Genomic DNA, 14069 nt, shown 5'->3' with positions numbered 1-14069 from the left:
CTTTTCCCTGATGTCCTTTGACAGTCTTGCCCATGGTAGTGGAGAGACTTCAATCAATCAATCTTTAGGAGGCAGAATTCTTGCTGGGTTGGAGAAGATCAAATACTTATTTGTGACACTGAGTGACATGCAACTCAATTCATAACTTTTACAGGATGTTGTTGTTTGTTCATATTCTGTCTCTCGCCATTAAAATGAAAGGTCCCATCATAGCTGTCATGGGGCAAGAGATGGGGTATGCTCTGAAAATGTATCCAGTCCATCAAAGGACTAAGAGAAAGACATTTTTCCTAGAGCAAACATGCATGTCTTTACATCTGCGTAACTTTGTGCTGAACATTGTGGGGGGGTCAAGATCTCTGTCTAAGTAAATAAATAAATCTGGGTAAATTCCCAGATCATTAAACATGCAACTATTTTGCTGGTAATACCTGAAATGAGTAAAGAAAATCAACAGCCTATTTATGCAAGATAATTCATAATTTTATTGAGGGGGTTATATTGGTTGGGTCTGATTATTGGGGGGGTCATAACCCCCCTAACCCCCTCTGGAAATTACGCCCCTGTGTCTTTAGACTGTGGGGGGAAGCCCACACAGGAAGGCTCCAGCTAACCAGCAACCTTCTTGCTCTGAGGCAAGAGTGCCAACCACTAATTAATAATTACTGTGGTTTTTAATTTGTGCTGTTGACGAAAAGCCACTCATGTTTGCAGATGCACCGCTCCTCACATTTGTTTTCATACTGACTGGATGTTATTTTAACTCTAAGCACTCGATTATATTCCAGTTTCATGTGTCACTTCTAATGGAAACTGTGTGTTTCCTCTTACCTCAAACTGAGACTAATCTTAACCATAACCAGCTGTGTTTCATGATGCTTATCAAGACCCAGCCTTAAATTAACCACTTTTCTCTGCCTAGTTTGCCTCCTCACTGCAAGCTTCACTTCATTTATGACCACAAAACTGGCACCATAATAAACATGGTTATCTGCAGGTAGTAAGTAACCCGTGAAAACAGTAAGGAGAGTCCATCCAAGCCTGTACAGGGCCTCTTGTCGTTGTCTCAAGACCTGTTGAGGTGTTTGTTTTGCAGTAAAATTTTACTGCAGTAAAACCTTACTGAAATCTTTTAGCTATAATTATATTATAGATCTGAAAAAAGTGTCCTTACAGAAAACATTGAGACTATACTTCATAAATTGTATACCATTCTTTTTCAATTAATCTTTATTGATCACAAGGAAGGATATAAACAATATCCGGAGTAAGACAAACATAGCTGTCTCTGACAAACTATCTCGTCGTTAGCCGTCTTTGTGTGCCACAGTAAATTCTGATTTCTTTGTGGAACTGGTGAATACTGGGGCTTGCCGTGAAACCGTTTGCATGTATGGAAATTGGAGGGGAACAAACGCACGGATGGAGCACAATACTTTCCGCCTGAGCACGCCGGCTAATGGAGCGCTTTTATTGGACAGGCCTGCTAACGCTTAAAAAGGGGGCGTGAACTTCGCTGCTAGCTTTTAGCTCTTGTGTGATCATCTGGGGGATCTGGTTCATTCTTGGAGGTGCCCAGCAGAAGGGTTTATTTTTTTGATAGTCTGTGGACAATATTTCAAGCTGACACGGATTAATTCGTCTTGTGTGCAGTTGTAGCTGCCAGGCTGATGGACAAAACGTGAAGTGAGACGGTGACCCGGCCTCTCTCTTTCTGAAAATGGCATTGTGGTTAACTTAGCTAGTTAGCTTATCGGGCTAGGTAGCTGGACTCTTGTTGTCGCTGAGCCAACTGGCTTCCATTAGCTAGCTGTGCGGTGTTAGCTGCAGGGTAGGCTGATGAGCATCACTACATGTAGCTCGGCTATTTTAATGTCGTTTGTAGTAGACTGAAAGACGAGCGTTCAGTTGGTGGACAGAGCGACCATTTGGCTAGTTTAACTACGGCTAGCTCATTTAAGGCGCTAACATGCAGCGGTAGTTTGGATCCAGTCGTCACAAACTGCTGCCTTGCACCAGCAGACCAACTGTTAGTAGGCATTGTGCGGTGTGTATAGCCATGGCTCTCTAACAATCCATCAGGAAAGTTGGTGACCGGTCACAGCGTTACAGACAGGGTTGATGAGGGGCAGCTTCGAAGAACACACGGCTGCTTTGTGGACTGGACGCTGTTATGGTACATATACAGCGTTAGTTTGCTTCAGCACCGGAGTCACCCTGGGCACGGGGCCTTGCAGATTGCCGAGAGTTACCTACACTGTGTTGGCTTGTCTTAGGTGAGCTCAAGTGTCTGTTTACTCATATTGCTCCAAGAACATGTAAAGTTTGCACAGGTTGAAGATCAGTAATGTAACTTTACTGAGTCGGTTCGCCATTTTAAGTTGTTGAATCGGTGAGGGGTGGTGGTGAAGCGTTATTTAGCGAAATGAACCGCTCAGGAGTCATGCCACAAGAAAAGATGGAACTGGATCTGGAAATCCCAGCTTCCATAGTTCCAAGCGATGGACACCTGAGAAGATCCAACAGTGCACCCATGATAAATGGATTAAGGTAGAGCAATCTGACTTTAATTTACTGCAAAATTAAGTCTTTCCTCATTCACACATTGAAATAAGTTCATTTGCATTGACATGACGGTTAAAGGCGTTCATAATTCGTCTTTGCAGTGATAACTCCCAGGTGTTCCAGAAGGAGGTCCTACGGTGCCGGAGAAATAGCACTACAGTTGTGAACAGGCCCAACATGGTACAGTGGTTCATAAACACATACTGACTTGATTGACATGCCTGAGTTACTGTAATGAGTGTTTACTCATCAGCCGTATCCTCTTTTTACAGGTTCCTTCATCGCCCATTCGGGTCCCGAGTACCAGACTTCATCAAATTAAACAAGTAAGGAATTGAGGTGGTTGCAGTACAAGTAATTCCTGTGGAAGTTGAGCTCTTCAGACCAATGTCTACGTCGGCTGTAGTGAGAGACATGCAAGCGCAACCTCTTTAGGCATTCACAGGGTCCGTGATCTTAACAAGCTGATCAACTATTAGTATCACACTCCTGCAGGGCAAGTCTTGATTTCCATAAGAAAACACATGGGTGTGGGTGGTGGGGAGTGGTTCAGTTGTAGCATCTGAGATAAGACTGAGCCTGAAATGGACTTGTTAATCTTGTACTGTGAACTGAAGCGCTTCTTCTTGGCCTCCATCAAAAAAAGATGTCTTTCTCTCGCTCTGCCGTATTTAATAATATTTTAATAAGAGTACATATCATTTTTATCCAGGGGGAAAACGTAATGGGTCCACTTTAAAGAACATAGCTCAGAAAAGTTCAAATGATGTGATGGTGGCTAATGTGTTTTAACCTTTGGGTCTCTTTTGTTCTCTTGTAGGAAGAGGGCATAGATGTGATGAACAGAGAAACTGCACATGAACGGTAAGTTATCCATTTATACACACAGTGTTTGAATGAGGAGATCTGCTGTGTTGATGGTGACAGGCTGATGACTCCATGTTCTGATTGTTGTTGTGCACTCAGGGAAGTTCAAGCTGCTATGCAGATGAGCCATTCTTGGGAGGAAAGCCTTAGTCTGGTAAAAACTCTGTCCATATATGTTGCTGATTATGTTCTGCTGACAGGCAGTTTTGCATGTTTTGGCCCCTGGCCTTTCTTGGTCTCTCTTTGTTACTATAGAGAGGACAAGTAGAAACATGCTAGAGTAACGCTGAAATAACTGGGAGTTAACAGGGCCACCAGTCTCTAAAGGTCAGGCTGAGTTGGTAGTATAATACTCCCACACTTGCAGTGCTGTTACTATTGGACCAAAGGATGCTGTAAACACACGGTGAACTGTGAAATCTTTAATGTTTTTTTTAGAGTGACAATGATTTGGAAAAGCCTGTATCTTCATCTCCAAAGCGAATCGACTTTGTGCCTGTGTCTCCAGCCCCGTCCCCAACCAGAGGAATAGGAAAAAAGGTACGTCTGACATTAACTGTGGTTAGTCACACAGTTATCGCATTATAGTTTCATTAACTAGATCTAGGCAAATCATTTTGATTACTTGCCTTAACCCAGTTGACTAATAATTTATGTGCAGCCTGCAGGGAACAGTTGGCTGCAGTGAAGCAGGAGCTTCTTAAGCCTTTAGCCTTTTTCTACTAGTACCTGTTTGGCTCAGCACAGCTCAACTCCATTTGTAGGTTTTCCATTATGCGGTAGTGCCTGGTGAAAAGAGCCGATGTGATCCGGAAATGTGACGCCAGCAGACTGCATTCACAGATTGGCTAGTCAGTGGCATCACTTGATGAGTCATGAGAGGGTCTCCTTCGTGAAAATCAAAACGTCCCTCTTTTAAACCCAGCAACGAGCGTGATCCCAGAGTCTGGCAAAAAGCTGTAGACCGAGCGGCGGATGCACCATCGCCTCAACGTGTTGTGGTGTTCATGTCTCATACACATGACTTCACGGGACTTTCGGCTGCATTGCTTTAACAACCTCATGCACATCAGGTGTTACCAGATTGTAGTGGAAACCAACCAAAGTTGAGCCAAATTAGGTACTAGTGGAAAAAGGCTTTTAGTTTGCTGCAGCTCCAAGATGCAACGTTTTCTCTTAAGAGATTCATTTGGCTTATTTCCAGCTCCACAAAACAACTCGGATTTTTATATTAGCACTACACTTTAATGTCTCCGTGGTCTGAAACAAACAATTCTTGCTCCTCTTCCTTTATTTGTCCCCCTCCTGAGGTGACCATGTAAAACAATCTAAAACTGAGTATTTGGAGCAGTCTGAAGTTGGTGTTTGTCTCATAAGGATTATTAACATCTGAGAGAGAATTCTACAACAGCAAAGATGACGATAGAAGTTAAATTTTAGGGTTTTTAAATCCGTATTTTGAGGCAAAGTCTTACAGCTATCAGTGTCTTACTGACCAAACAAGTACTCCCGTGATAGTTGCAAAGTGGTATGTCTTACTTCATAATGGGCCCACTTTAATTATTGTTTCATGTTAGATTTTGTATATAGAAGCCAATATTTATTTATTTTTTTGTCTAAATTCTTTTGGTACAATGAAGTCAGATGTTTTTGAGAGGTTCTTTTGACATTAAACATATAAGGAACTCTAAAATATTAGAACAAAAAGATAACGATTAAGCAGTAATTTTGCAGCACTTGAATGTTATCAGTTGCAGATTTATCTAATGGGTTGTCTATGCTTTCTGCTCTCCCCCTCTTACAAGCAGCAGTGTTTCTCTCCTTCACTACAAATTCTGGTGAGCAGCAATGGTCTCACTCCCAGCCCAATACCCAGCCCAACACGGCGATTTGGGTGAGTACCAATTCTTTTGAGCTGTCACAGCTTAAAGATAAAGAGTTAAAATCTGTCAATTACAGACTTTGCACAATTATGTTTGCAACTTCAGCTCATGCTCACAGTTTGTTGCTGTATTTCCAAATGTATTGATTTTAATTGTGCCTGTTTTCTGTCTTGTTCAGTCGGCGGAGTCAAAGCCCGATCAACTGCATCAGAGCCAGCATACTCGGTCCAATAAAACGCAAAGGTGAGTCATGCTTTAGACATGCTTTCAATGCTCTGTGTAAGGGAGGCTTTGCACATTAATGCAGCAGCAAACGGGCACACTCCCTCTGAGTGTTGCAATCAGACCTACCTCTGCTCTCTGTTTTGGTAGCCGATTTGAGTGTGTGTACATCCTGGCATTTGTAACCTCTGACCCTCTGTGTTTATACGGAGATTATGAGATTGACCTCCCACTCAAAGGAGACGAGCTGTAATCGCATCAGTTTGCTGGTGGCGTCCTAAAACAAACTTTAGCTACCTTAAGCATATTTTTATGTTTTTAGGGTTTAGGCGTCAGTCCTCTGACTTGTCTGGTGTAACCTCTGCACATTGTTCTCGCTGTGGGATCAGGGGCCACTTTATTTTACAACACCTTGCTGAGGGAGGAGTTAATCATGGCCAAGGTGTTCATCGGTTTTGACTTGAGAGACTGGTGCTCACATCCAGTGATTAATGCCTGATTTAGACTTATTTAGGAAATCTACACCATAACCAGAAACTGGTTTTAACTCAATAGGCTGTGACCTTCCACACCATTCAGTCTACGTGAGATTACACTGAAAGGTCACAGCGAAGGGTTAAAAAGGGTTTCTGATCATTTATGGTTGGAACTAGGGTTGGATGATTTGATCTATAGTCCCTCCATTATGGCAGCACTATCCACCCTCTATAAAGCACAATGTGTCAAAAAAATTCCCCCAAAAAGCAAAAAAACTGGTGAGTGGGCTCATTTCTAAACCATCATGCAGTCAGAAGTATCCTGTTAGTGTCTTCTGTCATATAATGATGATCGATTTGAAAACCTGCGGAAGTCTGGGCATGAACCTGTGTGCACTCGGACATATCTGTGTTGAAAGTGTTGGTTATGGGAGGGATGTGAACATGCAACTTGGAACTTGAGTGAAGCAAATTCAATTTATTAAGAATCTGATAATGTTTAATTTAATGCATCAAAGGGGAAATGAGGTGAAAGTCGTCTTGATTGGTGAGCTCTGATGTTATCGTCCATCAGCACGACCGTAGTCAGAAGCCATCTGTTCGACATGTCGGCCTTGAAGCTTTGATTGTAATGAAGAATATATTTGTAAACAAATGTGGGACATCTAAGAATTGAATACATTTTAAATGGTATGAAATGCATATTTCTGTTAATCATCAATGTTCTTAGACTAGAGGACAGATGTTCTGGAGATGAGTCTTCTGTGGTCTTTATATTGATGAAGTTAATTTATTAAGCGCTGTGGTGCAGGAAATGCTTGTTAGGCTGGTAGGGCTGTGTGATATGACCAAAATCTCATATCTTGATATGAGACATTTATCGTCCTGACAACGAAATATATCACAAAATTTTTACATTTTCTGTAAATTCTGTGAATCTCGGGCAGCTCGACTTGGTTAAAGTGTTTTCAGCTGGGCGTGGTGTACCTGGAGTCGAGGTACGGCCGCAATTTTCATTGAGTATTTATTACACGGCGTGCTGCAGGGAAAAGCCTGTTCTAAGGTTTATTTTTAGCACCTGACGGCTCTTTTGTGTGATTCAGTTTTGGGTTTTTTTGAAAAATCTGAACAGGATCTCCAACTTTATTGTGAAAGGTTTATGTGGGGAAATAAACAAGCGGACGGCAGAGCCACGCAATGATTTTACCGTTGTTGTTGCTAATGACAACACTTAAAAACAGCCGCATGCGTAGTGTGGTTATATGAAATAAAAGAGAAAGAGAGAACTTAAAGAAATTCTACATTGACCATCAACACAATGAAAAAATATTGCTGTAAACAGTTTATTTTGCGACACCACGAAACAAACGATAGCGTAAAATGAAACGATAGATGTTTCATCTGATATATCTCGTTATATCGAACAGCCTAATAGGGCTGGACATGCCAGCCGATGTTATACGTGAGATTCGAAATATTTTCCAAACAGACTTGATGATGTTGTGCTTGTGTGCCATATCTGTGGTTAAACAGTATCTATAATGGTTCATGGAAATAAAGATTCTTGGAAGGAAAAACAAAAGCATTTGACTTGTGATCTGGACACTAAATGTTAATGACACACAACTCGGTTTGGTTACATGTCTGACGAGCAGTCTCAACTCAAAGTCTCAGTCTGAGTCATCTGAAATCAACCTGCTCTTCAGTCAACAGACTGACTGCATGTTATTTCTAAATTGAGTAAATCAGTGCGAGAATATTAAATCATTCTAACCTGATTGTTTTAAACTGAAATAACATTATATGAGAGGGTAATAAGTGTCACAACCAGCTCAGGCTGGTTGTTGCTGCTGCCATTGACCGATGCTGTAGCCAGTAAATGTGTACCTGTGTATACACACAGACGGGTAAAGTAGAGTAAACCTATTGGAATATGCAAATTCTGAGAGGTTCACATTTGAAGCCTTAATCATTAAACATGACATTTGTTTTGATTTTGTGTGTGTTGGTGTGTGCTTATGTACTTTGTGGTCCTCTGTTGACAAAACACTGCCACGCTGCAGATTGAACGTGCTGTTAATCAGTATGGAAGTTACTACGTAAAAGTTCACCAAGTGTAAACCTTTCCTGTTCATCTGCCTGGCTCTTTTGTGAATAGTCGCACAGCTCATGTGTCGATTTCTAAATGTTGGACGCCTTTTACTCTGCAGGTGAGATGGAAACGGAGAGTCAACCCAAGAGGCTCTTCCAGGGGACCACCACCATGCTGTCCTCGGACGTCTCCAACCTGTCAGATCTCAGCTCCTGGTAAGTAACTCTCAGGCCCATCAACAAATAAGAAGCTGCTTAGATAATGATGAGCTTTTGAGTGCTGAGGCAGGTAGGCAGACACACTGGCTGTAAAAGCCAAGCTTGATTACTAGTCACCATCTCGTAAATGGAAAAACAAGGAAACCCCTACATGAAGAGGATCTGAGTAATTAATAGGGGATTTTATTGAGCCTTGTTGATCCTGATTGGAATCAAATGGCAGTCACCTCACTGGCAGCAGTTTTATTTAAGAACTATTTACTTCCCATAGAAATCGAAGTATATTGATTCTGGGGCGATTCTGTCTCAAAGTTGAGTCGGTGTGAGTGCTAACATTTGAGATTTTGAGCAGTGCATTCATTCAGGGTGAATAAGTTATGCAAGCCTTACTGAAGACTACCTTTTTCTTCCCTCTCAGTCACTCTCCAGATTTACTGGATGGAAGCCTCAGCAGCGTGGGCTCCTCCACCGACTCGCCAGGCAAAATGGAGGGAGTGTCTCCTTCCTCGTCCAGCAACTCACCCTTTGCTTCTCTCCAGGATTTGTCTCCCAAATGAGCATGGGATATCTAAGACTTTGGAAAAAAAAAAATAGTGGAAAAGACTTCTCTCCAGGGAACCGGTTTCCTTTTCAGACCCTTCACATCGCCAACTACATTTCCTTCAAGTGGAGTTTTCCCCACACTTTCTTCTGACTGGCTGTTTTTATGGCTACCTTTTATGGAGGGTCTCGATTTTAAGGAGACTACAGCCATGGATGTTTTTGTGTAAGAGGTAATCCTAGTAAAACTAGGACTGAGGGAAGTCGCTGCGCGCACCAGCTGCTAATTGATCTTGGATGGTGCCAGGCTTCGTAGGGATACTTATAAGTGGCTGTTGTGTAAATCTGTCCTGCCAGTTCCCCTCACCAGAGAGAGAGACATTGAGCACTGGACATATAAAGACTACTTGGATGTGTATATTTCCCTGTTTTTGTGCTGGAAAATGTCTGGCCCACTGGCCTTGGTGTGCACACAGTCTGCAGATTTTGTAAGAAAAGATTTAACTTATTGTTTTCCTGCTTCAGATATTGAGCAGATATTCTAAATATTTTTATGGTATAGGCTGTGAACTGTGGTGTTTGCATTTTCTTTTCTTTCTTTTTTTTCCCCTCCCCTTCAGCTCCAAAAAAATGATTTGCTGCTACTTTAATTGGTAATTCTGAGCAATTAATGCACCCAGTGGTAAATCATGATCATTCCTGGTAGTCTCAACACTAAAAGTTCCTGTGTTCTTACCAGGATGATTTTTGTAGATAGAAGTATGAAAATATGACTTCTTTTTTTTTTTTTCTTTTGTTCCTTCTGGCAAAGTGTTCTTATTATGGACAACACATTTGTTATAAAATTGAATTGTGATGGCGTTCTATCTGCAGTAAACCATCTGTGCTGTCATTTACACCAAATCAAGTGACTGCTGGAACACGAGGCAAAAAACCAGCACCATCACATTGTGAGTAAAGAGACTGCTCTTTCTGCTGTGGTTACACTTTTCTTTCTTTCTTTTTTTTTTTTTTTCCTCAATGCGTATTGCACAGGATGCTCGGTCCTGTAGTGTTTCAGCCTGTGTGAGTCTTAAGCAGGAAATGACTAAAACTAAATTTGAAGAAAAAAGTCCAAGGACTACAATATGTAGAGGTTAAAGCCTGCACTGTGATATTTGCACCTAAATTTGGTTTCATTTGACCTGACCCCAGTGTTCATATCCATCCGTATAACTCCATACTTCCAAACCCCTCTGTGGCTCTGTAACCTTAAATGTTTATATACAAAAAGGAAGTGATTGTAAATCATTTTATGGAAGTGTGCCCTTCTAATTTAAACAAGTGTGGTTGCAGTTCACATACTGAATGTTTTTGTTTTTCTCCCTTTTTTTTATGCAAATAGGAAAATGTTGGGGGTTTCTGCTCGCCCGGCTGTTAAAGTTTTGTTTTTGTTCCCTTCACGATGCGTTCTTTTCTTATGCTCATTTTATGAAGTGTTCAGGGCATGAACTTAGCAAATGATATGCTTTACTGTATGTCTGTAATAGAGGCTGTAATCTGCCAAGCTGGCTAACACCATGCCTATGCTCGTCTTTTGTGACTGCTATTGTAGCGGACATCAGGAGTAAATAAATTATTTCATTATGCTTTTGTATCAGTGTTTTCTTCTTTATTAGCGCTCGTATATGGAAGACCAAAACTACCAAAATAAAAAGAAATTCCCAAAATATTAGTCCAACGGCAACGGAAATTGGAGTTTGTGGGGTTTTTCTTAGTTTAAGACTGCCAAAAATCCAGAAAAAATGAGGAATGAATCAAAGAAATATCCAGTTAAATGCACTGGATATCATATTTTAAAAAATCCATATAAAAATAATGCATGGGGAAAATAAAATGGGGAAAACAATAAATATAGGAAAACATGGAAATGGAAAAGTTTAATCTGAATTGCAATTTTCACATTTCATAAATTACATTACCAGTGTTTTTATAGGACATTTGGTGCATTTTTTTTTTTTTTTTTTTTTTTTTTTTTTTTTTTTTTAGTTATTGATTTTTGTCAGTTTTAGTACTTCATAAAACAAAATGTACAAATTAAATGCAGATGCATCAAGGAGCAGGGTAGTGTTACAGTGTTACCAGTTCTAGAAGTAAACAATATTGCTAAAAGTATTCACTCGTCTACCTTCACATATGAACTTGAGTGACATCTGATTCTTAATCCATAGGATTTAATGATATAGTGATAACAGCTTCAACTCTTTAGGAGTGAATTTATGGAAATGTTTTACCATTCTTCCAGAAGCACATTTAAAAATAAACTTTATTTATATAGCACTTTTCAAAACAGAGTTACAAAGTGCTTCACGTTTTTGAGAACACTGATGTTGAACGAGGAGGCTGTGTGCCTCAGCATCCACTGACACCACTCTGATTTTACTGTTGCTGTTGTTCCCAGTTGCTTCCACTTTGTTATAATACCATTAACAGTTGACTGTGGAACAGTCATGGAAATGTCATGACTGGACTTGTTGCACAGGTGGCATCTTATCATGATACCATGTTGGAATTGACTGAGCTCCTGAGAGCGACCCATTTTTTGACAGATGTTTGTAGAAACAGTCTGCATGCGTAGATGCTGGATTTTATACAGCTGTGACCATGGAAGTGATTGGAACCCTGAATTCACTGACAATTCAGTGATTTGGATGAGTGAGTGAATACTTCTGGGAATGTAGTGCAAGTCTCACTGCTGCTATACTTGGCATCATTGTCCTGGTGCATGACCCACTTTCAGCCAAGCTTTACCTTTCAGACAGATTGACTCTAGAATACTTTGGTATGCAAAGGAGTTCATGGTTGTAAGAATAGTTAGTTGGTAGTAAGGGGCCCAAAGTGTGCCAAAAACATTGCCCGACTGTTTTTAGCCAACAGATAATTATGTAGCCTAATAGTTGTAGGTCTAATTAGGTTTAGGAGGTTGCCGAATTTTGATAAATGTAGGGACATTTATAAAAATTCAGCTCAAAATGCCTCAACAGTGACATCTGCAGGCTAGAGGGGGCAGAGCCTGCATGAGTGTGGGCAGAGAAAAGGACAGCAGGAGCCTCACTGCAGGATGGGATCTCTCATTTTATTTTAATGCACTTCAGTTTTTTTCATGCTGATGCTTGTTGTACCACATGGTAACAATGTGCACAACCTAAAGTCAGTATCTGCAGTTGTGATAATAGTATCATTATTAAAATATTGTTATTATTATATGTAAATGTTTTTTATTAGAATAAGATTGAACTCTCTGAACATTATTAACTAAGAAAAGATGGCAACAGGTAATTTCCTAGTAATTAATCTATTTATTATTTGAGGCATTATGATTGTGCTGTGGTGTTTACAGGATACATGCTGGTATTCCCCTCTGGGCTTTTTAAAGGGAAGCATAAATGCTGAGATAAAATCTCAGTTTTGTTTCTCTTCGAAGGTTTTGGGAGTTCAAACTGCAACATTTTGATGAATAAGAAGCTAAAACAAAACATCCAAGAAGCTGAAACAAAACATCCAAGGTACACAAATCTTGTAGTAATTTGTAGATTTTCTTTCAAATTATGTTTATTACGTTACGTTACGTTTCAAGCACAGATATACTTCAAGTTTCAGTGAGTCAGTTTTGAGATGGAGTTTGTACCGGTTAAACTATGTTTCAGTATCTCAGTTTTGTTTGAATAGCTTGAAGTAAAAACTCTAAAACACAGGGCTCCACACTGCCGGCTCTGCAGGAAGTGGTGATAGAGAAAGTTCTCAGAGTCCTCCTGATCACTGCATCTTAGATTTTGAATAAAATCCCCACTGATGTTAGAAAGGCCACTTTGACTTGAATCCCTGCCACTCACACAGCAGCAGAAAGCCAGGCCGCCGTGTCCCGCTCCATCGGCGATCACATGGTCCAGACCATCCTGACAGGAATCAGAGAGATGTACACACACAGCAAACTTTGCACAGGTGCTGCTCATTAAAACTGTCGATGTAACAGTGAAACGTGCCTGATGTTTCAGCCAGAGAGCCTCAGTTTGCATGCTCCCTAATTACACCTGAGACTTTTGCTTTGGTGATCAAGTCTGAGTCACTGAACTTTGTTTTCAAGACAGTCCCTCAATAATCAGTCAATCATATTTCACTTTCTTTTCATTTTTGTCCATTCTCTTGATTTTTTCTTTAGCGGGACACAAATTAGATGCTAAGCAGAGGGAGAGCGGGACACTTTAGATCAGGGGTCCCCAATCTCAGTCCACGAGGGCCGGTGTCCCTGCAGGTTTTAGATGTGTCCTTGATCCATCACAGCTGATTTAAATTGATAAATTACCTTCTCAACATGTCTTGAAGTTCTCCAGAGGCCTGGTAAAGAGCTAATCGTGTGATTCAGGTGTGTTGACCCAGGGTGAGATCTAAAACCTGCAGGGACACCGGCCCTCGTGGACTGAGATTGGGGACCCCTGCTTTAGATAGTCCAAGCTGAAATATTCACAGACGCTTTGGGTTGCTTAAAATATTCTTCCTTAGATGTGATTAAAAACACAAGTTAAAATAAGTATTTGTGCTGTTAACATGTGTCCACGTGGGGATGATGACTGTGGAGAAATGACTGTATTAGAAAAAAATGTAGGTTACTGGATGCAACAAGTTCCGACTTTATAATAGTCCTTTACACCGTTTGTTTGGGGAGGCCAGACTTTACTCTGTGGTGGCTTTGACCACCTCTTCGCACTCCTAGTTGTATTTAGCTGTGTTTTGTTATGTTATGTAATTTCATAGTACTTTACTTTTATTAATATCTTAATAGTTCATAGAACGATGTGTGCATAATGTCTTGCATGCCATCAGACAACCCTGTGCATGCGTATCCTCCACCATCTCTGCTGCTGGAAAATGCTTCCACAGATTTCAGTTCAGCATTCTCTTAAGTGTCACGTCCCTCTCTGTATAATTTCTTCAGTGTTATTACTCTGCCTTATTTACAGCTTTAGAGGCAACTGGTTCCCAAGCAGCTGCAAATCATGTTGCTTTGAGATGACACCCCTCCCCTGAGGTAGACCGCGGGATTATTTTCAGTCACCATCATTGCAAAACTAACAGGAGCTTTATTGTCCTGTTCTGTGCCGTGTGCTCTCCTGACACAACATGTAATGTGTAAAAAATAAAACAGAATCTATCTTTGAACATGACACAC

The 14069-nt window shown here is 40.7% G+C and overlaps 1 protein-coding gene and 1 non-coding gene across 2 annotated transcripts; both read left to right on the top strand.

Moving 5' to 3' along the window:
* Positions 1-1314: 1314 nt before the first annotated feature.
* Positions 1315-10491, top strand: pabir2 (PABIR family member 2). Its single transcript, XM_063499449.1, has 10 exons — positions 1315-2550; positions 2667-2745; positions 2838-2891; positions 3386-3429; positions 3532-3586; positions 3871-3972; positions 5241-5326; positions 5494-5558; positions 8224-8320; positions 8742-10491. The coding sequence occupies exons 1-10, from the start codon at positions 2426-2428 to the stop codon at positions 8878-8880; spliced, it is 846 nt and encodes a 281-aa protein (XP_063355519.1). The 5' UTR covers positions 1315-2425; the 3' UTR covers positions 8881-10491.
* On the top strand, positions 3639-3795 carry LOC134646567 (small nucleolar RNA U109). Its single transcript, XR_010096764.1, has one exon. It is a non-coding gene; the product is annotated as a small nucleolar RNA U109 (small nucleolar RNA).
* Positions 10492-14069: the final 3578 nt, after the last annotated feature.

This window comes from Pelmatolapia mariae, linkage group LG2 (genome assembly GCF_036321145.2).
Source record: "Pelmatolapia mariae isolate MD_Pm_ZW linkage group LG2, Pm_UMD_F_2, whole genome shotgun sequence".
In the NCBI taxonomy this organism is placed as follows: domain Eukaryota; kingdom Metazoa; phylum Chordata; class Actinopteri; order Cichliformes; family Cichlidae; genus Pelmatolapia; species Pelmatolapia mariae.
This window is presented reverse-complemented; position numbering and strand designations above follow the sequence as displayed.